Genomic DNA, 22,620 nt, shown 5'->3' with positions numbered 1-22,620 from the left:
TACAAATCAGTTCCCTCGCACCACTAATCCCGCACTATGTCCACCCAAATGGCTCGCCCTTCCCAAGGATTTGTGTGCTGTCCTTTTGCCCTGGTGTGGGGCTCTTTCTCAGGCATTCTTATCTTATTCCTTCAGCCTCTTAAGCCCCAGGCCGATGACATCCTTCTACAAGTCCTTCCTCAGCACACCCAGAGTAGGTACTGACAGCCTCCTCTACACTTCCAGAAGCCTGTTCTTTATCCTCTACCACAGCACTGATCACATTATGTAGTAATTACCTGTTTGCTCACCAGTTCCTTTCCACCTCCCCCTCCAGCGGCTGCGACTTTCCAACTCTTTGCGCCCTACGCAGGAATAAAGGCTGGCATCTGGTAGACATCAATAGTGCTTCTTAAATGAAATACTGGATGAATCAATGAAGAGTAGGAAGGAGAGGAAAAAGAGGAGAAGGCTAAGTAGAGATTTCTCTGTTCTGACACAGACCTGTGTGTGTTTTGACATTTGCAGTTGACACAAAAGGAGAAAAGCAAGCACAGAGCTTATAGGATGCTTAGAAACAAAGTTACTTCCTGTACCTCAAATCTCTGAAATTTGAGAACTCTGGGGGTTTTTTTGCTTTGTTTTTTACCAGTTGAGGCATTATCTTCTTTGCCCATAGGAAAGTGAGCATGGGCTGACCTGGGCCACCCAGGATAATTTCCCCCTCCCATTCCACATGCACGCTGGTGGAATCAGCCCAGAGCTCTAAGTAATCCTGGCAGTCCATTTCGGCTTCTCTATGGGCCAAAGGGATGAGGTCACCATCATCAATGAAGTCACTACTGCATGATTCATCCAACGTCAGTTCCCCACTTGGACTGCTCTGACATTCCCAGAGCTTCTCCCAGAGTACCCAGAACTTGGGGTCTTTGTCATTTTTCAGGGTTCTGGAGCTGATCCTCCAGCTGCCTGGGTCCCAAGTAAATGTCTGCCCCTCTGGGAAGTAGTGTAAGAACTGGGAGAGCTGAGTCCTGAAGAGGGGAAGCCTCAGAGAATCCTCCATCCTCCAGGCCTGGGACAGACCTCATCATCCTTCCTAAAGGCCTTGCCCATGTCTCCAGCAACTGCCTCTCCCCTCGTCCCAAAGCTTTTACCAGGATCTCTCAGGACATATTCCAAAAGGCCCTAGAGTCTTCAAGGCTGAGACCTCATCTCACCCTTACCAATGAGCTCAGTTCACAGAGGAGAAAGCTGGGGGCCAGAGAAGAGAAGTGGCGGGCTCAAGGTAATGCCCTCTCCTAGCTGAGTGCATTCCGGGAGCTCCTTAGCCTCTTCTGATAGACTCTCCTTTCAGAATATTAGTCCCAGCAAATGCTACCTGAAGAAATGGTCCAGTAGACAAAGGAGGCAGTCTTCCTTTCTTCCTCTCTAAGAGAAAGGGGCAGAGACTGGCCTTGAACCAAGATCTGACTTCAAGGCACTGTATTGCCTTCTTAAACCTGTCATTCAGTACATACAAAGTATCTTCCAGCTTCACTGCATAATCTAAAGCAGCGGGCAATGCAAACACCCACACTCAGACCCAAATGGAGCGGTCTGGTGAGATGTTCCGGGCGACGCCACAAAGAACTTCCGATAATCCGGGAAGTCTTCCCAAGACAATGGAAATTGATTTCGGGTTTGAGAGTTGAAGCCTGGGAAGTGAGGCATGGGGACACAACACTGAGCATTTCCCAAAGCGCACTTCAAGGCCTTGAATGCCTGATAACCACTTCACCTCGCTGTGTCTGTTTGCTTACTTACAACGTAAGGGGGATCTAAGGCGATGGTCCAGTTGACCTCTGCGCTGCTTCTCAACACAGCATTTTCTAATCCTGAGAATCGATGACAGGAAGCGCTTTATCTCATGGCAGCAAAGCGGAGGTTGGGGGGAGGCTTGAGGTGTCAGCGTGGAGTGTACCCATTCTCTCCTGCCCCTCTGCCCCAGTGCCTAATGTTCAAAACAGCACTGTTGGCCAGTGAACGCGACTTGGCCAGACGCTGTTTCAAGCTTTGCCCGGGCAGGGGGCAGGGGTTGCCACCTGGATCGCAGGCCAAGTCCTAGAGGGAGAATGTACCACTCCTCAGAGATCACAACCTAACATCTTCGAGGGGCACACAGGACTACAAGGGGGTCTCAGAGAATGTCGCCTCCAGGGGGAGCACAGGTACACTGGCTGCACCAGAGCCGGCAGAGTCTCTCGTTTCTGCTTGGTTGGGGGGTGCTTCAGTGGTTCGAGATGTTGTAACTCCCTTAGTCACCAGTTCATAGTAAATGATTCAAGCTCGTGCTGTGCACGGCATTGGTTGGTGGTGGTGGGAGGGGGGACCAAGTAATACGGCAGAAGTCCCCACTTTCCAGCTCAGGGACCACCACCATCCCTCCCCCATCACCCCGCGCGCCTTAAAAAATTTTTCTTTTTTAACCCTTGGCCTTTTTTCCTTTCCGATTTCTAGTTCTGTTGTGCACTTAAAGGCCGATAGGATGGATCCTGCCTTCCGGGTGGAGTTTAAATACATATGTATAATTTTGCATGACTATTGCGTCATCGTTGGAGTCGTCGTGGTTCCCCAAGAGGCCTCCTCGTCTTCTCACAGCATCGGGGCCTTTGGACGCTTCCGGCCGCTGCGGGTACTTTCGCGAGGAGCCCTCGGCTCCTCCCGACCGCTTCCCTGGCGGCCCCCTCCCCCAGCCTCCTCTTCCTCCTCCCCCCTCCTCCTCGGCTCCTCCTCCTCGCCCCCTCCCCTGCCCTCGCGGGGAGTCGAGCCAGGGCGAGCCGGCCGGGCCGAGCGGCGGCCGCGGGCGGGGAGCCGGGCGCAGGAGCCGGCGGGCGGGCGGGCGGGGGCGCGGGGCGGGCGGCCGGCTCGGGGGAGGCGCCTGGGCCTGCCCTCCTCCGGAGCGGAGCCGGGAGGGGGCCCCGGCGGGCGCGGGGCGGGGAGAGCCGCCTGGCCCCTCCCCTCTGCTGCCCTCCCCAAAGTTGCCGTCTCCCCCGGGGCCGGACGGTCTTATGATCCAGCGGATCCTCCTGGGGAGGCTGGGCCGGGGAGAGGGCGCGGGCGCAGAGCGGCGGGGGCAGCGGGCGGGCGCGGCGACCCGGGCCTGGGCGGGGATCCGGGCAGCGACCGAGGCGGCGGCAGCGCCCCGGGCCTGCCGCCCCCTCCCCTCGGGCGGGGGTCACCGCTGCATGGGGCCGGGGGGCCGGCCCTGCTGCGCGGAGCGGCGGCGGCGGACCCCCCAGGCGGGCTGGGGCTGAGCCCGGGGCCGGGGCGGGGGCTCCGGGGGGACCATGCCCGGAGGCCGGCCGGCTGCAGCATGGCTCACGGGCCCGGCGCGCTGATGCTCAAGTGCGTGGTGGTCGGCGACGGGGCGGTGGGCAAGACGTGCCTACTCATGAGCTATGCCAACGACGCCTTCCCGGAGGAGTACGTGCCCACCGTCTTCGACCACTACGCAGGTAAGCCTCGGAACTGCTGACTAAGGGGCCGCTCCCCGGGCCGGGAACTTTAGAGCAACTTTGGCGGAGCCCCCTCTCCGCCTTCCCGGAGCGCGCTCCCCACCCCTCCCCGGCCGCACCCTCCGCCAGGCGCCGGTTCTACCCCCAGGCTCTGCCTCTGGCCATCCCCTTCGCCTGCAGATCCGACCCCTCTTCCTATCCCCCTTCCCCGCCTGCGCCCAGTCCCGGCTCCCCGCACTTCCCAACCCCCTCGGCGCCCTGGGCCGACCTCCTTGACCTTCCCACAGCCGCTTCCCCTACTGCCCCAAGTCCCCGGGGGAAGCATGTAGTGGGACCGGGCGAAACGTGGCTACGGGACTCGGGAGAGGGGAGTGGGCAAGTGGGGGCCACCTCGCACCCCGACCTCACGCCACTTCACGGTGAGCTCGGCGCAAGGGAAAAGGGGTGACATGTCCTGGGGAGCGCCTGTCTGCCTCCGGCTGGGTTGGGGCAGGAGGGTCCTGGTAGGGAGCGAAATTGCCTCAGAGCCTGGATAATTGTGAGCTTCTCTCCCCGCCCCCACTTCTGCCCTTGCAGTCAGCGTCACCGTAGGGGGCAAGCAGTACCTCCTGGGACTCTATGACACGGCCGGACAGGTGAGTGTCTTGACCCCTGGCCGACCCCTTCTCCCTTTCGCCAATACCGGGCGGCTGCAAGGGGCCTTTGGAAACTGGCTGCAACGGGCCTTTGGAAACTGAGGCATCTAGGAGGGAGGGTGTGTCTGCGAGAGGCCCCTCTGGCTCAAGTCTTTATTTCTTTTTTCAAGTCAGCAAATCAGGAAAAGGATTAAAAAAAAAAAAAAAAACCCAACAACAAACGCAGCCCAGCCCACCCCATGTGAACCCCTGGGCTGTGAAAGTTTTTGCCTGTGTGTGCCTTCTGCATGGTGCCTGATGTGCAGGTCCCAACTCCTGTTGCAAAGTGGCAGCGGCCAATCGTGAAGCGCCCTTATTTTTAGTTGCAGATGACCAGGTCTCCCCTCACAGCCTCTGTCTGGTCCCTCATTGGTGAGTGGTCTGCCTGCCGGAGGAGCCTGATTGGTGGGAAATGGCATCATCTAATATGATGGGAAGGCATTTGGTCCTGGTTATGTTTATTACAACATCATTGCACTCTGGGACTCGAGTCCCTGAAAACGTAATTTGTGGTGTTACCAGAGGACCACAGGGAAAAAAGAAAAGAAACAACAACCATCCAGCCACTCCCTGGGGCGGGGTGGGGGAGGAAGGGTTAGGAGTTCAGAGTGATCTTGGAGGAAGAGCTTTTTCTCCCCTAGGAAGGCCAGGTGACTTTGTCTGGGTTTTCTTTGGGAGAGATTATTGTGCAGAAAGAAGATGCACGCTCCTCCAGGCAGCCAGCCTCTGGCCATTATTTGCAAATTGGAAGTGGCTCCTAAAGGATTAAGGTCTCTTCTCTGTCTCTGTCCCAGCTCCTCCCTCTTCCCAGACCCACTTTTGCTGTGGGGTTAAGATGATTGTGTGTGATGAAGTTTTGCAGAATCCAGCCCTGTGATCAGACCTGAAGACTTGGGCAGAAGTTTTCACATGTCATGCAGACTTGAGTCCTTGAGGACATGTGAGCAGCTGAGGGGCTTAAGAGTATCTTTGGGGCATGTCCAATAGTACAGTTTCCTTATCTGTAAAATGTGGTTTAAAAAATTCAGAGCATTCCCTGTGCATAGATGATGTGCCAGATGCCTCCCTCTGAGTCTGGCACACCCGAGGTCGCTGCTCAGTAAAGGGGAACTGTGCTTTGTAGCTCCTGTAGATTTGGATTTTGGAATTGTGGTACCAGGGTAGGTTCTGAAAAATGCCTTGTTGGGGGTGGGGGCCTTGATGTGGCCTGTGGTTTCTCAACTGTTAAGTTAGAGGAGCATCTGCGGATAGAGAAACTGTTGGCCCTGCGATGCCTGAGGCTGCCCTCTTTCACCAAACTGACGCAAGTCAATCCAACTGGTTCCTGGCTTTCCGGGGCCCTTTTGGTGGCCTGCCTTGTAGTTGTTAGTCCTTCTGTCTTTATCAGAACGTAGGAAAGTCAAGAGGCAGAACTCATTCAATCCAATAAGACCAACTTTGAAGCGGTGCAGTTGATAAACAACAGGTTGGATTTATTGGTTGAAAGGAGAGAGGTTTTTAACAATTGTCTCCAACTGTAACTTCTCTCACTACTGCCCTTCCTTCTTTTCTTTTGCATGTCACCATGACCGTGTTTTGACCACGAGCCCTATTCAACAGGACATGTATATCTCAGAGCTGTTCTGTGCACATTCAAACCCAGCTTTCTGAGTTCCTCCTACAGATCAGGCATGGGGCAGCCACATGCAAATAACATTTTCTCCACAAAACAACCCTGTGAGATAAGTGATATTCTGTCTTTGCAGATAAGGAAACTGGGGCTCACAGAAGCTAAGTTGCTGACCTAAGGTCACACAGCTACTGAGCGGTGTCGCTGAGGCTGGGACATGGGTCTGAGTTTGCCCTAGTTTGAGGTGGTTATATACACTGGAAGCCATGGGAGGTCCTGAGATGCCACCTGGGTTGGTTGGATTGCTTGTGTGTCTGTAGACATGGTTCCTGCAGTCTTCATAGCCATTCTTTGAGTGGGGGGGTTGTATACCACCCCTAGAGAGGACAGAACCCATACTCCAGGAATCACCCAAAGTTGGGCCTGCTCACAAAGTCAGGGCTTCCAGTGGAGATTGTAAGATGTATACCAAGTGGGATCAACCTATAAGTAAGGTTCAAATATTACTATTTTTACCCAATGGTGGGACACCTACTTTGTTGGCCAAAATGTGTGTTAGGCCCCTTTAGTGTTTCTCCCAGTATTTAAGATTTTCTTTTTGGATCAAAGTTAGTGATACTTCATCTTTCAGCATTTAAGAGTTTATTACTAATAAACAGTCTTAGCAATGTATTCATCAATGAGATTAAATGAGAAGTGCCCACTGTGTACCTAGCACTGTGCTAAGCATCTGGGGGTACAGAAGAATAAATTCAACATGGGGATCTGCCACAGCTTGTGATGGGATAGGTGGAAGTGTCTGAATCAGATTCCTGTTGTGTTATGTGGGAGATTCCTGTGTTGTACTTGGTCACTAAGACCTCATGCCTCTATGAATCGGTATCACATTAATCTTACAATAGAATTAATGATAAATAAACATATTTACGTGCACACACATGCATATATATAGAGAGAGAAACTTTCGAGCCTGATGGGCAGCAGAGGAAAGCCCATGGGCTTTGGAGCCGAACAGGCTTAGGCTCAGCTCTCCACCTTGTTGTACTTATCATGTGATTCTAGCTAAGTTACGTACCTTCTTTGTGATCTAGTAAAAATATGGATAATTAGAATCTGTACCACAGTCTTGTAGGCTGGCTTAAATTGTTGAATGCATGTAAACGCAGCTGACACTGTTCTTCATTCATAGTAGATGTATAATAAATGTTATGAGAAATTATTGTACTCTCCTGTGGGCAGCTTTGTTGGGGGAAAGGGTTGCAGGTGGAAGAGGACAGTGTATTATACCTGGAGTTGATAGAAATTCCACTGGGATGCCAGATCCTAGAACCTTTTCAGTGGAGGTGTGGAGCCAGCTTTGCACTTCTTAATCCTGCAGTCCCCATCACTGGAGCTATGGACGTAGTCCAGTGTCCCCTGCTCTGAATGCCCTGTTGTGTCAGGTGGTTTCCAGCCTTAATCAGAGCCTGCATCCCCAGTGATGTAAGAGAAACTCTTACAAAAACTGAGAGTTCAGTGTAGAATTTGAGAAACAAGTCGGGTAGGTAGGTGATTCTACCGTGGGAGGTAGGATGCCGGGGGAGGACGGAGGCTCACAGCACTGGAAAGCAGTCTCTTTCTCTCTACAACATTGGCTCATGCACTTGGGCGCTCACTCTATTTGAACGCCAGCAACAGCGCCTCCCTCAGGTTGGAGCTTCTAGTCTGTGTGCTTACTCTTGGTCTCCTCTTTGACCCCAGTCAAGTTCAAAGCCATAGACAACATTTGCCCAGTTTACATATTAGGAAACTCAAGAGATGACTGTAGTAGATGACCTTTGCCTTCCAGAGCAGGCTGCTTCCTCCTTGATCTCTGCTGCTCTTGGTGGGGTGGGTGGGGAAGAATATAGGAATGTGAGTGTGTTGAGCAGTGTTAGTCCCCATCATGTGCTCTGCCTCCCACATTCCTCAATATCCCTAATACACTCACTAGCATTACTGCCAGACGGAAGCCCCCTTTCTTGGCCGAGCCCCTGGTTGGCCCAGGAGCAGCATTTGCTGACGTTTTGACTGCCAAGCCTTTCGGAGTGGAAGTTGAGGGCGGCGCCGTCATCCTCCCTGGGGCCTTGTGGAGGGGTCTGGCTTCCGGCCTGGGCCTCTGTGGAGCTTCTCCTTTCTTCTCCTTTCAGGACTTCAGCTCAGGCTCTGCAGCAGCCCCATTGTCTGCTCAGGGAGGCACTGGAGAGGCGAGATTTTCCCTCCTGCCTCCGTACTGTTTGGAAGTGGGAAGAGCTCTCGCTCACTGTGCAGATGAGCCAGCGGGGAGCTGGCTGACAAGCTGCTCTCGAGCTGCGGGCTCCAGGCTGATCTCTTAATCCTTGGCAGGAAGGCAGAACTTGATATTCTCAAGAGGGAAAGACTGACGGCCACTTTATCCCAGGGTCCGGAATGCCCACGCTCAGGAGGGTGTGGTTTGGGGGTGATTTGGGTTCCCTAGAGTTCCAGATTTAGCCCCTGCCTCAGTGTGTGGAAGTGCATACGTCTGCTTTTGGGCATGCTGTTGATGTGTCTGTTAACTTAAACACACACAAGTTCAGGGATGCATACATGAGAGCTATAAATATCCTTCACTCAGGTGTCTCCTGGGGTTGGTTTCAGTGACAAGGGAAGTCTGTCTCTCACTTGACATAGCCCAGCAGGTGTGGCCTCCCTGCAGGCTCTCTGGGTGTCCAGGCGAGCACTTCCCTTCCAGAAGGGAATCTCCAGGGGAGGCAGCCTGGGGATGCTCTGCCTTCTGCGTTCCCTGGGGCAGCACCCAAGGGCCCAGTACAATGAGAAGGGGAAGGGGAAAGGCCAGGATGTTGCCACTCATCAAGCTCCTCCTACCTGCAGGCAGGCATCCTCACAGGACCTTCCCAGGTCAGCTTTTCGTAGATGAGGCAGCTGGGAATGAGTGGACTTAGAGAAATCAGACCGGTATGATTAGGAAGAAGGTTTTCTTACTTTGAAGGGGGCCTGCAGGGAACAGCAGGAAAGCTTAGGAAGCGCCCACTCACTTCCCCCAGGCTCTAGGTCCCTGCAGCCCCACCTTGCATCCCTGAGGGGCCCAGGGAACAGAGTTTGGGAGGAGCCACGGGGTTCCTTCCAGACATCAGCTGCAACAGGTGAGATGCTGGCACTGAGCATCCTGGTTTCCCTTAGTAACCTACTGTTACTGTCGTCTGCGCATTTTGCTAACCTTTTTAGAAGCTATTTATATCTTCAGCCTGCACCGCATCACACGGAGTACTGGTTTCCTCCTCTGTGCTGGCAAGGTGGATGGCCTTTGTTGGCTCCAAAGCCTTTGCAGTGACTGAATGCCCTGTGTTCTCCCCTTGACACTCTAATGTGGGTTTGGATGTGTCAGCTCTGACTGTGGTCCAGCAGGCAGGGACCTCGGGGTGGGGGCGGTCCCCGTCAGCTCTCATTGGTTTCTGTTTGTGCCTCAGATAGGCCCCGTTCCCTTCCTGGCCTTCTGATCCAGCTGGTTTCTCCACTTCCGTTATGATTCTCTTGAGGTTTGGTGACATTTACACTCTGGGAACCAAAGCTTCCCGGCAGGTGTATCAGAAATGGGCGATACAGGTGTGCTCTCAGCTGGGGGGGTGGGGATTGGGGGTAGGGGCGGCTGAGCATATGTTGTCATTTCTGTGTGTGCCAGGGTGTGAACAAGGTGGGAAGTGTTGCTTTAAAGCTCATGGGTCAGGAGCCTTGGAGAACTGGGTGTTTGTGGTTTTCTTGTGGAATTTGGGGTTTCAGGAGATGAGACCTAATGGTATTAAAACAAAACAAAACAAAGCAGCCCTCCACGGGGGTATCAGTTTCTAGCAATGACACGTGTTGGCAGCAGTGGGTACTACCAAGAAGCCTCAGATACAGAATAGCAATACAGGAAGGAGGGGGAGAGAGAAGCGGTTACAAAGAAACAAAGCCGGAGACCACACCTGTCTCTAACAACTAAAATTCTTGAGCCTCAGCTGATTTTCCTTTCGCTTGGAGGGGCTTGGTTTTGCCTTTATTTGGCATGCTTGGGCCAAGGAGCAGCTTTCCTTGCCCTCAGCAGTTTGCTGTTCCTCTTTTAGTTTCTGGCAGGCAGCTGCTTTGCACAAGGAAGCGAGGGGGAACCCAGCCAGGGAGGCTGCACGGGGCCGCAGGATGGCCGTGGCCGGGTCATCAGAGCGTTCCCGGGACTCCCGGCTCCCCAGTAGAGTCGTCCCAGATCCACGGCCTGCTGGTACCTCCTGGGCCAGCTCTCGCTCTCCCTAAGCTCCATGAGGACAGACGACTGTGTCTGTCTTTTTCTCCACCACGTTTCCAGCTCTTAGCCCAGTGCCTGGTGTGTGGTAGGCATACACGACTATTTCTTAAACTGAGTTGATTCTCATTTGGCTGTCAACTTGTTTCTGCTAAAAGGTTAACCAAAGACTAAGGTTATGGTTGTTAAATGATAGCTTCAGGCACAACTGCTTTCTTGGAAAACAGCGTCGTTAATACAATATGAGTCTCCAAGGTTCAAAGGAGTGACAGGTGTGCAGGTATGTGGCGAGCATCAATTTATCCCCACCCAGAACCTGGGGGCTTAGTGGTCCCCAGAGGGCGGACCCCAATACTGTCTCTCAAGCTCAGGCCTGTGCATCTTTCCTGAGACCTTTCCCTCCCAGGTCTCCTAAGGAGGAGGCAGCTTGGCTGTGCAAGTGTAGGTTCTGGGTTCTCCGGACTAACCTGGAATCCCAGCTCCTCCTCTTTGTAGCTGTGAGACCATGGGCCAGCTGGCTTCTTTCCTCCCTGTGAAATGGGGAGATGCTGTCCACCTTGCAGGGTTGCTGTAAGGATTGGAGATGATGTATGTAGTTGTCCCAAATGGCCTGGCACTCAGTCAGTGGTAACTGAGAGTGATGGCCCAGGCCAACTTTAGGGGGCTCCACACCAGTTCCTTTCAGTGGCTGTTGATTCAGTGCCTCTCTGTTCCAACCTCCTGTGGGAGAAGGAAGTGGGGATCAGATTACAGAAAGGTCCACCTATGCAACCGGGAAAGTTCCTCATATGAAATTGAGTGCTGCACGGTCCCCATGGAGAAGAGGTGGCCGGGATGAGCCTTTTGGAAGACCTAGACTTACAGGAAGAGATGGGAGGCAATAGAACAGACTAGGTACCACTGTGGGCCCCCACATTGGACTGCCAGGCTCCACTTCCCAGCAAGTGGCTTGACCTCTCAAAACCTGTGTCCTTATCTGTAAAATGGGGATTATAATAGTACCTTGTAGGGTCATTGGATCAAATCAGAGCTTCCCAGCTCCCACATAACAGATTTCCTCAGCCTCCGAGTGGCTGGTGGAGCCTGGGGTGGACGGCCTCCAGCACAGGTTGTCCCTTCCAGTTGGAGCAGTCTAACCTCAGTCACCCCAGGACTCCTCCACCCCACCTGCTGTGTGCTGAACACATAAACTCTTTTCTCTGTACCAGGGAGTAAAAGCTTGGGAAGTGTTGGACTAAATGAGGTCACGCAGGCAAGAGGCCCAGAGAGCCTGTATTCTGGGTGGGGAGGAGCAGATGGGGGAGGACAGGCATGGGGGGAGTCCCAAATGTGTCTATTTGTGGACTGCAGATCCGTGCTATCAGTGTCAGTATGTGGAGTAGGGTTGATAACGAAATTATGGAGTTTTTCACCCCGTGACTGACAACTTAGTAATTAGAGAGTTATTAATCTGGTGCTGTGTTGCTTGTTGATTGTAATAGAAAGAACAGAAAGTGGGGGAAGGGGCCTTTATTGTTGTCACTGTTTGTTTTCAAGTGACTGGTGGGAATAGTGAACCAGCCGCCTCTCTCCTGAGCCCCAGACTTGCCAGTGCTACCCAGACACTGGGTAGAATTGGGGGTTTAATAATGACACAGTCGTCGTTGAGTGACATTTTTACAGAGTGCAAAGCGTGTTGCGATTGGTACCTCCTTGAGGCCTCTCACCTGCTCGTAAGTAAAGGAAGCAAGCGGTGTTTTGTCTCATTTTGCAGGTTCAGGGAGGGTGAGTGAGTTGCTCCAGGCCACACAGCTAGCTGGGAAAAGGCCACGCCAAGATTGCAGGGCAGGCTGTCCAGCTGCAGGTCCGGGTTCTTTATGTTGAATAACTCATGCTAGTCAGCTGGACAGTGTGCAGTGTCTTCTTTACATCGCATCTATTCCGTTGTTGAATATTTCATGTAAAAAGGACATTCCGAGCACATCGCTTCTCTAGAGAGAAGACTTGGTGGAATGGTGTCTATAGATGGAATGGTAGGGGCTGCTGCTCAAATGGCTCCTAAAAACCAGCCCCCCCCTCCTCACCCCCGCCCCGGGAAGTTAAGGGAGTTTTGTCCATTTGTTCATTAACCTCCACTCTTGCTTAAGAAGAGGCCTTCCCCTGGGTGGCACAGGAGGCCGCCTTGCTGGTGAGGGTGTGGAAGCAGCTCAGTGCCCTTCGTGTACAGGTGTGGCCTCCTGTGGGGAAGGAGGAACAGGGACTGCTCTGTGTTGATGGAAGCTGACTGTCCTCGGTCGGGAAGGAGGATTCCTTCCCTGCGCCTCGGCGCTCTCCCTGCCGTTCTGCCAGGCTTGACTCACATTAGCTTGCTGTTTGGGGGCTGCTGGGCAGGGCGCTTCAGCCTGCAGATGACAGGTGTCTTTTCCGTCCCCAGAGGCTACCCCAAGCCTTTCTTTTCCCCAAGAGTTTTATTTAGGTGAAAACTGCCATTTCAAATCTGTTTGTCCCTCTTCCATTTGTATGTGCCCTGGATGCAACCAAAGACATCCTCTGCCACCCGCTATTCATTTTGCTTGCCTCTGGGCTGTGCCCATTGACACTACCTCTGCATGGGCTCCCATATCCTCTTGCCTGGGCTGGCTGTGAGGACTAGGTGGAAACATTCATGCAGCCAGTCAGCAAACATTCCTCGAGCACCAAATCTGGGCTGGGACTTGTGCCAGGGGCTGGGCTTACAGGACAGGTCAGGCACAGGCCCTGCCCCCAGGAGCTCACAGTTCAGTGAAGAGGTTGGGCCGAGAAGGAGCGATGGGAGGGGAGCCGGTGGCTGTTCTTTGGTGACACAGAGGAGGCTGGGTTCTGTCCTTCCAAGGAGAGGAACTGCCCCCAAGAGCTCAGCTGACTAAAGGGGTTCTCCAGGTCAAATTGTGGTGGAGAATTGGAGCTCCAATTGGATTCTTACATGTACTAGATGCTCAACAAGGGTTTGAATCACTGCCCTGTTCTCATATGTGCTCCTCGAACTGACGTGCATCTCCAGGAACTGGTTAGAAATCCAGATTCTTAGGGTCCACCACAGACCTCCTGAGTCAGAAGCTCTGGGATGTCTCTGGTATGACAAGCCTTCCGGATGGTTCTGACGCAGGCTGAAATGTCAGAGCCACTGAGTGACTTAATGAATACTTGTGTACTCATGTGACTCCTCTTAGCAAGCCACCTTCCCTCCCCCTCCCCCAACACACACACACACACACACACACACACACACCCTCTCACCCCGCACACTTACACACTTCCCCAGAGTGTGGGGAACATAATTTATTCATTTTTTAACCCCTGACCCACAGACACACGTCCTTTCTAGTTCTTTACCCATGGTGTGGATTCTCCGCATTTGTTGGAATGAATTGAACCATTCAGCCACCGGTGCTGCTATGGGGCCAGGACACTATCAGGAGAAAATGGAAGCAGAACTTCCTAGGCTTCCCTTGGCCCCACTGGTATGCTGTGTGGCCCAGGGTCGTGCACACAGTAGGCTCCATGGGTATTTCTTGATGAGACCTCAGTGCCAAGCCATTTTCTCTCCTGTCCATTAAGCAGCCAGATAAATTGGGGCCCAGGCTCTGCTCTGTCCACTGTAGCTGAGGTTAGCACTCTGGGTGGTGACAGGCCTGCCCTTGAGGAGGATGCCAGTTTGGTTTGTGCTAACTTAGTTCCAGAGCAACAGATGGGCCATGACGTCCTTTTGTATTAAAACTCCCCGGGAGGTCACCGGGAGTGGGTGGAGGAGGGTCTGTTCTCAGACACCCCTCTCGGCAGTAATTACTTCTCTGGCTGCCTGCAGCTTTCTGGGTAGTGTTTTCCTCCTCCATTCTTCCCTTCGCCTGCACCCTGTCCCCCCTGCTTTAAAATTCGTTCTTCCTCCCTTCCTTCCTCCTCTTGCTCTTTTTCTTTCTTTCTTTTTTTCCTTTTTTCCAAACTTGTTCCAGTGTAGAAAAACCATCCTCTTTCAACTGGCATAATGGTTGAGATTATAAATGAGTTGGCTCAAAGTATGCCCCCTCTAAGAGTTGCCATTGAGAGAGAGCATTTGATTCTGATTGTCCAGTTGAATGAAAGTTTCATTTACCCCGGCTTAATTTTCGAAGGGCTTTCCTCCGGGCGAGCTGGTTCAGGGCTCGCAGTTACTACCTTAAGGTGTTTCTAGTGGCTCCTTGGCTCTGGAGGGGCGAGGAAGGGGCTGGATGTGAGGCGGAACGGAAGAGGGAGGCGAGCCCCTGCTGTCTTCAGACAGGGGCTTTGTCTGGCAGGAGGAGCTTCAGGTCTTCACCAGCCCACAGAAAGGGAGAAGGGCGTTCTGAGGCTGAGGCGTCCTGGGACCCCGTCCCCTGTGACTCCAGCCCTCTTAAGGTTGAACCCCTACTTTGAGTTTCAGCTGAGCCAATAGTCTCCAGGCTAAAGTCTAGCATTTGGTTTTATTCATGTGTGAATCTTTACTTGGCACCCAGATTGGAATGTGGCGCTTAGCACAAGGTTTGGGAGCGCCCAGCAGGAACCAGATGTGGACTGGATTTGAGGAAATCTGTTGGGAAGATTCCTATGGAAAGAACTTTTCCTCTGACTTTACGTCACCTCCATATTGGCTTTCTTATCAGCTCATTTTAAAGGGGATCCCAATCTGTCTGGACATTATCGAAGGTCTTTGAAATCAAGTTATAGGTGGTTGTTTTAATGCGTTGCTCATTTAAAGACAACAGAACTCATTTCTTAACTCATGGAGCCCATTAGCAGAAAGGCTGCCTGGTCTATTTGGATGAAATATTGGCCAGGATATGTACTCTTCTCCAGCAAGTCTGGATCTTTAGGAATCCTTTTTTGTTTTATGTCGAGTATCCCTCCAGAGTGTCCTGTGGCCCTCTGTTTGAAGCACGGGGAGAGAGGGCACAGAGAATGGGCTGACTTGCTCAGCTCTACCTTGATAGGAGGGGAGACCCCATTGCTGCCTCCTGCCTTGGGGGGAGCTGCAACATCCTGACCTAACAGGGCAGTGGGGAAGCATCAGAGTCTAGGTAAGCCGGTGTTAGGATGAAAGGGGTTACTCAGAAATTCCTGGTGGACCAAACTGCTTGATGTATAAGTGTACTTCTCTTTCCTTTTTCTAAATTGAGATATAATTCACATTCAGTGGATTTTATATATTCACAAAGTTATGGACCCATCACCACCATGTAATTCCAGAACATTCTCATCACCCCCAAAAGAAACCCTGTACCCATTAGCAGTCATTCTCCATTCTTCCTTTCCCCCAACTCCTAGCAACCACTAATCTATTTTTTGTCTCTGGATTTGCCTATTCTGGACATTTCATATCAATGGAATCATGTGATATGTGGCCTTTTGTGTCTGGTTTCTTTCACTTAACATAATATTTTCCAGGTTCATCCATGTTGTAGAAAGTATCATACTTTTTTCCTTTTTATGGCTGAATAATCCTTGTCTTTGCTTCTTCTTCCTTTTTGTCAGTCTTTATTACATGGGCATTCTACCCCAGGCTCTGGAAAGTCCTTTCCAGGTTGTGAGGCAGAAAGTCAAGTTCTTTCTGCTGGCCATGTACTTCTGGTGCTGTCTTTACCCCTGCCTCCGTGAGGGGTGGGGTGGTCTCCCCTCTACCTTTCCAGTGTTCTAGTTCTCTCTGTGCCTCTTCATAGTTTCCCCGACCCCCATCCACACCCTTATATCTTTATTCAAACGTATGAGTCCCTGGTAAACACAGGTGAGATGAGGAACAGAAACATCCTTCAGATACGGTTCTTCCCCGGTAGGAATGCAGAGTCCAGTGGGAAGGGAAGATGTGTACAGGTGACCAAAATGCAAGTAGAAAATGGGACGTACCGTGAGAAGGTAAACATGGTACAGTGTGAGGAGTGTCGTGGAAGTACCTACCTGCCTGGCTGCTCGCCTGGAGCCTCACAGAGAGCCAGGTCTCGGTGGGGCCATCAGGAATCAGGAACTGGATCTTACTAAGGCACTCACAGACCATCAGGTCCCCGGGTCTGATCTGTGGTAACTCGTGAGAGATCCAGATATATATGAGGTCGCCGAAGGATTAATTTACCGTATAGTCTCAGTGGAAAAATGGACATGAGACACAAACCAACAGCTCGCAAAAGAAGAGAAGAAAATAGCAAATGAATGTCCAATATGCAAAGATAGGCAAATAAAAACTTTTTTTTCACTTATCAAATTAGACAGGATGGGAAAAAGTTGTTAACTCAGGAGTCAAGAAGTGGATGTTCTTCGTGAGAAAAACTGAGTTGTTGGGAGTAGAAACTGACATATAGAGGTTCCTTGAGCCTTCGGACTCAATTTCAACGTATGGTGGGGGTGGTCCTCACACATACAACAAGCAATTCTTGGACACCAGCAGGGTGTCTGAGAATTCAGCTCAGTTCTGACACTATCTACCCAGAGACAGCATCAGATTCCACAGGTTAAGGATTCAGTCCTATAAGACTCCCCACTTCTCACCACCCTCCCCCTCCCTTCAGATGCCAGTCCAAGCCCAGGTTGTTACCTGTACTTCTGACCAACTGGCTATAAATCAGAGGTTCCATGACCCCCTCCTTGGGTTCAATTAATTAGCTAGGGCAGCTCACAAAATTCAGAGAAACATAGTACTTAGTAGAACACCAGTTTTTGTAACAGGATCTAGAGTAGACCCCTCTTATCCATGGTTTCAGTTACCTGCAGTCAACCATAGTCCAAAAATATTAAATGGAAAATTCCAGAAGTAAACAATTCATAAATTTTAAATCATGCACTGTTCTGAGTAGCATGATGAAATCTCTCGCCGTCCCCCCTCCATCCCACCTGGGATGTGAATAATCCCTTTGTCCAGCGTGTCCATGCTGTATATGCTACCTGCCCGTTAGTCGCTTGGTAGCCATCTCGATTAGCAGGTCGACTGTTGTGGAATCACAGTGCGTATGTCCAGGTAACCCTTATTTTACTTAATAGTGGCCCCAAAGCACAAGAGTAGTGATGCTGGCGGTTTGGATATGCCACAGAGAAGCCATAAAGTGCTTCCCTTAAGGGAAAACGTGAAAGTTCTCAAGAAGGAAAGAAAAAAAATCGTATGCTGAGGTTGCTAAGAGCTACAGTAAATTTTATTACAGTATATTATTATCATTGTTCAATTTTATTATTAGTTATTGTTAATCTCTTACTGTGCCTAATTTATAAAGTAACTTTATCATAGGTATGTATGTGTAGGAAAAAACATAGTATATGTAGGGTCCGGTACTATCCTCGGTCTCAGGCATCCACTAAGGGTCTTGGAACATATCCCCCCGCAGATAAGGGGGCACTGCTGTAACTCAGGAACAGCCAAATGTGGAGCTGCATAGAGCAAGGTATGTGGGAAGGGGCGTGGAGCTTCCGTGCCCTCTTCAGGCATGCTGCTCTCCCCACATCTCCACGTGTTCACCCACCTGGAAGCTCTCCAAATCCTGTCCTTTTGGGCTTTTACAAGAGGCCTCATTACTTAGTCATGATTGATTAAATCATTGGTCATTGGTAATTGGTTCAACTTCCAGCTCTTCTCCCTTCCCAGAGGTAAGGGGGGAGGAGGTGGGACTGCAAGCTCCAACTCTCTAATCACATGGTTGGGTCTCCTGGCAACCAGCCCTCATCTTTAGATGGGGTCCAAAAGTCACCTCATTAACATAACAAAAGACATCTTTATGGCTCTCGCCGCTTAAGAAATATCAAGGGTTTTAGGAGCTCTGTGCCAGCAACTGGACAAAGACCAAATAGATATTTATTATTAGAGGTCACAATATCACACAGTTTAATTTGGCAAAGACCCTTAAATTATCAGTGATGCATTTTTATGAATTTATACCAAGGAGAAATTCAGAGTACACACAGATTTACATAAAACAATATTCTTCACAGCAATATTTATAATAGTGATAAATTACAAACACATTAATGCATAGTAAAAAGGGATTTGTTAAATGTTAGCATGATGTGTATTAGAATAATCACAGCCATTAAAAACTGCTTTCAACAAATATTTAAAGATATGTGAAAAGGCTAATAATGTGTTAAGTGTGAAAAAGCAAGACTCAAAACTATACTAGAGTGATTACAACTTTGAAGAATATGTATATGTACAATATGCAAGGAAAAAATTGGAACAAAATTGTCAAAATGTTGAAGTGGTTGGCTCTAGGTGGTGATATTGAATATTTTTAGAAATTTACTTTTTTATCCTTTATTCTGTTTTCCTCAAATTGAAAAAAGTGTTTTAAAATTTTTATTAAAGTTATATATGCAGATGGTTTAAAGAGTCAACAAGTCTATAAGATCCTATTATGGAAAAACAAAAGATCCCTCTCCATCTGCCTTCCAGAAAAGCCATTTCCTACTCTCTTGAGGTGACCACTTTCAATTCTTAGCGGTTTATTTTGGTAAAAAAAAAAAAAAAAATCCTCTATTGACTTCCTACCATGAATTATGAGGCTTTAGCTCTCTTTCACACATACCTTCCACTTCCCATCCACCCTTTCTCAGTAGCTATATTGTAATTTCCATTTGATCACTGATCAGTGGTTATATTTTTGTTACTGTGTTATCACAGCTGAGCCACATAGTGTACTATAATTACTTTTCCCTTGTACCACTTTTTGTTTCCCTGGAGCTAATAATTGTGTTGCTTCTCCCGTTGCTTAGTTTTCACTGCATGTCTCACTATTTCACCCCAACTCTCCTTTTCATGCTATCCAGCATATCAGGTATTCTGTCAGTTTCTTCTTGGAAGCATCCATCACGAGCCTTCTAACCTGCTCTAGTCTGGGCTGGTTGCCTTTAGCCTGCTGCACAGCTGTCATCCTAGGATTTCCTGTCATCATTATTGGGACTCCCTTTCTCTCTCTCTCTTATGTTAGATCCCTGTTTTCATTTGTCATGTCTTCTTGGTTTATTCCCTCATTTTGGTGGAGCATGTATTTTATTAATTTCCTGAGGAAAGATGCATTATAGGCAAAACTTTTGACACCTGGGTGTGTTTGAAAATGTGTTTATTTCCTTTATACCTGATCGACAGTTTGAAAATAGATTGGAAATCATCTTTTTTCTTCAGAACTTTGAAGACATTGCTCTATTGTCTTCTAGCTTCAATTTATGCTCTTAAAAAGTTGGATGCCAGTTTGATCCTTGATTCATTGTCAGGAACCTGGTTTTCCTGTCGGGAAACTTTTAGGATCTGCCATTTCATCCTCCTGAAATTTCACAGTCATGGGCTTGGGTAGCTAGCTGGCTGTCATGGGCCCTACAATCTGGAAACTCATGTCCTTCAATTCTGAGAAATTTTCTCGGTTTATTTCTTTGATTTCTTCACTTCCAGTTAATCTCTTCTGTTACACTAGAACCCACAGCATTTGATGCTGGAATTCCTGGGATGGTCTTCTAATTTTCTTATATTTGCCTGCTCTCTGTTTTTTTTTTTTTTTTTTTTTTTTTTTGGTTTTCTTTGGCAAGGAAGATTGGCCCTGAGCTAACATTGGTTGCCAATCTTCCTCTTTTTTTGCTTGAGGAAGATAGTCCCTGAGCCAACGTCTGTGCCGGTCTTCCTCTATTTTGTATGTGGGATGCTGCCACAGCACAGCCTGACGAGCAGTGTGCAGGTCTGCACCTGGGATACAAACCCGTGAACTCCGGGCCACTGAAGCAGAGCACACAAACTCAACCACCATGCCACCAGCCCAGCCCCTCACTTTGTCTTTTGGACCTATTTTGGGGAGAGTTTCTCAATTTTATCATCTACCCCTTCTATTGTTTTTTCAAATGCGGTCCTTTTTTTAATTTTCAAGAGACTTCCTGTTCTCTGGATGTTCCTTTTTCTTCTTTAGCATCTTCTGAGTTTGGTTTAGCTTGCTTTTTGAGTGAATTTCTTGTCTAATTTCCTTGAGGAAATTAATGATAGTATTTTGAAGCTTTTGCCTCCCTGCATGGTGGCTCGTTTTGATCTCTGTCTTTCATGGTGGTTCCTCAAGTGTCTGCTCATATTTACGAGAGTGTCACTGGAGCATGTGGGAAGTTCTGTGTATGCATAGGGCTTGCTGACTCTGGCCTTGACTGTTGGTTGGGGTTCCTCAATCTCAGCACCATTGATATTTTGGGCTGGATAATTCTTTGTTGCATGGACCGTGCTGTGTGTTGTAGGATGTTTAGCAGCATCCCTGGCCTCTTCCCACTAGATGCCTGTAGCACCTGTACCCCAGCCATGGCAATCAGAAATACCTCCAGACATTGCCAAATGTTTCCTTGGGGCAACATCACCCTTACTGCTCCTGCCCCCAGTTGAGAACCACTGTTGTAGGGTGATCTGTCTGGGCCTTTTCATTGGGAATGTCAGATTTTGTCAGTAATGTCAGATTTTGGTCTTTCCTCTTGGGCTGGTCATATTCCCCAGAAAAGCACCTTCCACTCTCCTGCCTGAGGGGTTCCGCTGGGCTGCCAGTGTGCTGGGAGGTGAGTGGAGGAAGCAGAGTAGGGATCTCAGTTTTCCGTGTGTATCCCGGCCGGTGTGTCTGGTATATTCAACTGGGCCTGTGTCCTCTCATCCAGGTATCCCTCTGTTCTACCCTTCCCAGGGAATAAATATCCTCTGCCTTTCGTCAGACTTGGGAGAGTGTTTACCGTGATAGAGAACAGGATCTGAGACTTAACTGCTTCGTGAGCAGACTGTCGATCCGCCCCCTTGTTTGTGGCTCCATCTTCAACCCACCTGGAGAACGCACTGCTCCAGTTCCCACACCTCCCCAGGGTTCTGTTGTGCAGAATAAGGTGCTTCCTCGCTTTCCCCTCATTGCTGGGCCAGGATTTGGCTCCCTGGGCCTGCTGATCAGTTCCTACTGGTTCTTTTGCCTTCCAGCTTCTAAAATTGTGTTGCTGTTGTCTCTTTGCGTATTTGCTTTGTCCTTGTGGCTTTATGCCTTTTTTTTTTTTTTAAATTATTGTACATGTTAGAGATTTTGGTGAGATCAGAGATAAATGCATGGGTTCAGCCGGCTGGGATTTAACTGAAGTCTTCCCCAATTTTTGTATATTTAGAAAACATAAATATGAAAGCAAAATTATCGTGCTGGATGTTCTTTCCAGTGCCTGTTATCCCGTGTATCTTTCCTTAGCCTCAAGGTACCTGGAAAATGATTCATAAGAGGCTTGCTTCGGATTGAGGCTTTGGAGCAAGAGGATTTAGAAGCCTTAGAGGAAATTTATGTTTCTTTTAGGTCCTGGAACCACATGATGAACTGTCCCTTCTCCCTGAGAGCATGGCTCTCTAGTGACCAGGATCTGTGTGTCCACCAGGTCCAGCGTCTTACCGCCAGGCAGAGCTGGATGGACACTAATATTCTCACTGTGCAGTTTCTTTTTTGCTAGACTCTGTGAAGTCTGTATAGACCATGACTTTCCAGACTGACCAAAACTTACTCTATTGGGTTCCAGCTGTCTTTAGTTATGTATTAGTCGCCTTGATGAGATTTGAGTGTCTGTGACCCACACTGCAGACGACTAATAACTATAATGGTTTGATTTTCATTAATTTAATTCTAAAAGTGTAGCCTTATGTCAGATTATGAGGGTGTCCTACTATCGTTCTTTTACGTTTATTAACTATACCTACAGGTATTAATGACATTGGGAGGTGGGAAGAGGCACTTCCCGCTCTGAGGATGATGGGGGAGGGTCTGGACCGGATTCCTAGGTGAGGAGATGGCATGTGTGTATGGGCTCGGGTGGGAGGTGGGGTGCACCAGTGGGACAAGCTATTCCCTGCAGCCTTTTCTAGTCCTCAAGAGTGGACATATTCTCTCCCCTCTGAATTCCTGTGGCACTTAGCATATACGTCTCTTGTCATTAATCTCGTGCCTACATCTGAGGCCTTCTTTGGGCCTGTTTATCCCATTTAATCATAACAATGACCTTATGAGGTAGGTGATTTTATCCACCCCCTCCCCCTGCCTTTTTTCTTTTTTAAATGGATGAGAAATCAGACTCAGACACTGAAATGACTCAGACAGGTTACACGCACAGCCTGTGAGAGGCAACACCGGACCAGGCCCTCTGGGTCCAGATCTGTAATTCATTACTGTTCTGGTGACTTCCCCCTGCTGTTGGTGTCTTACTAGGTTGCTTAACTAAGCTAGTGGTTCTCTGGAGGGAGATCTATGCTGTTTGATTTCCCACGTAGCACGTAACGCAGACTCCATAAAGGAGTGGACACAGTGGACTGCAGGCTCTGACAGGACTCCCCTCAGTGGGTAACACAGGGCAGGCTAAGAGCAGGAACCGGCAGGTGTCTGTGCACTTTGACCAGACCATGGGCCCCACACCTCCAAGTTTGAAAACCACCCCTCCTCCCACCCCGACCCGCCCAGTTGCTCCAGTGGGAGTTTCGCCACCACTTCACCCAGTGCCCTGGGCCAGCTGCTGCCCTTGCTGCCCTGGAGGGAAGGATGACAGAGCCTGGCCCCTCGCTGCCTCCAGGGGTTTTATGAGGATACACAAAAGAGAACGGACACTTGAAACCTAGTGTTTTTCCTG

General features: G+C 49.8%; 1 protein-coding gene across 2 annotated transcripts in view; it reads left to right on the top strand.

Moving 5' to 3' along the window:
* The first annotated feature begins 2,903 nt into the window (after window positions 1-2,903).
* The window catches only part of RHOQ (ras homolog family member Q), a 38,841-nt gene continuing 19,124 nt past the window's right edge, over window positions 2,904-22,620 (top strand). Inside the window, exons 1-2 of one of the 2 annotated variants that reach the window (XM_023619138.2) lie at window positions 2,904-3,473; window positions 4,050-4,108. In XM_023619138.2, coding sequence (XP_023474906.1) covers window positions 3,332-3,473; window positions 4,050-4,108 — 201 coding nt within the window. In that variant the 5' untranslated portion in view covers window positions 2,904-3,331. The remainder of the gene's footprint in view (window positions 3,474-4,049; window positions 4,109-22,620) is intronic. The other variant, XM_070236388.1, reaches the window with a different exon arrangement.

Source organism: Equus caballus, chromosome 15, assembly GCF_041296265.1.
Source record: "Equus caballus isolate H_3958 breed thoroughbred chromosome 15, TB-T2T, whole genome shotgun sequence".
Lineage (NCBI taxonomy): Eukaryota > Metazoa > Chordata > Mammalia > Perissodactyla > Equidae > Equus > Equus caballus.
The sequence above is the reverse complement of the archived record's forward strand: the minus strand, read 5'-3'. Positions and strand labels throughout refer to the sequence as shown.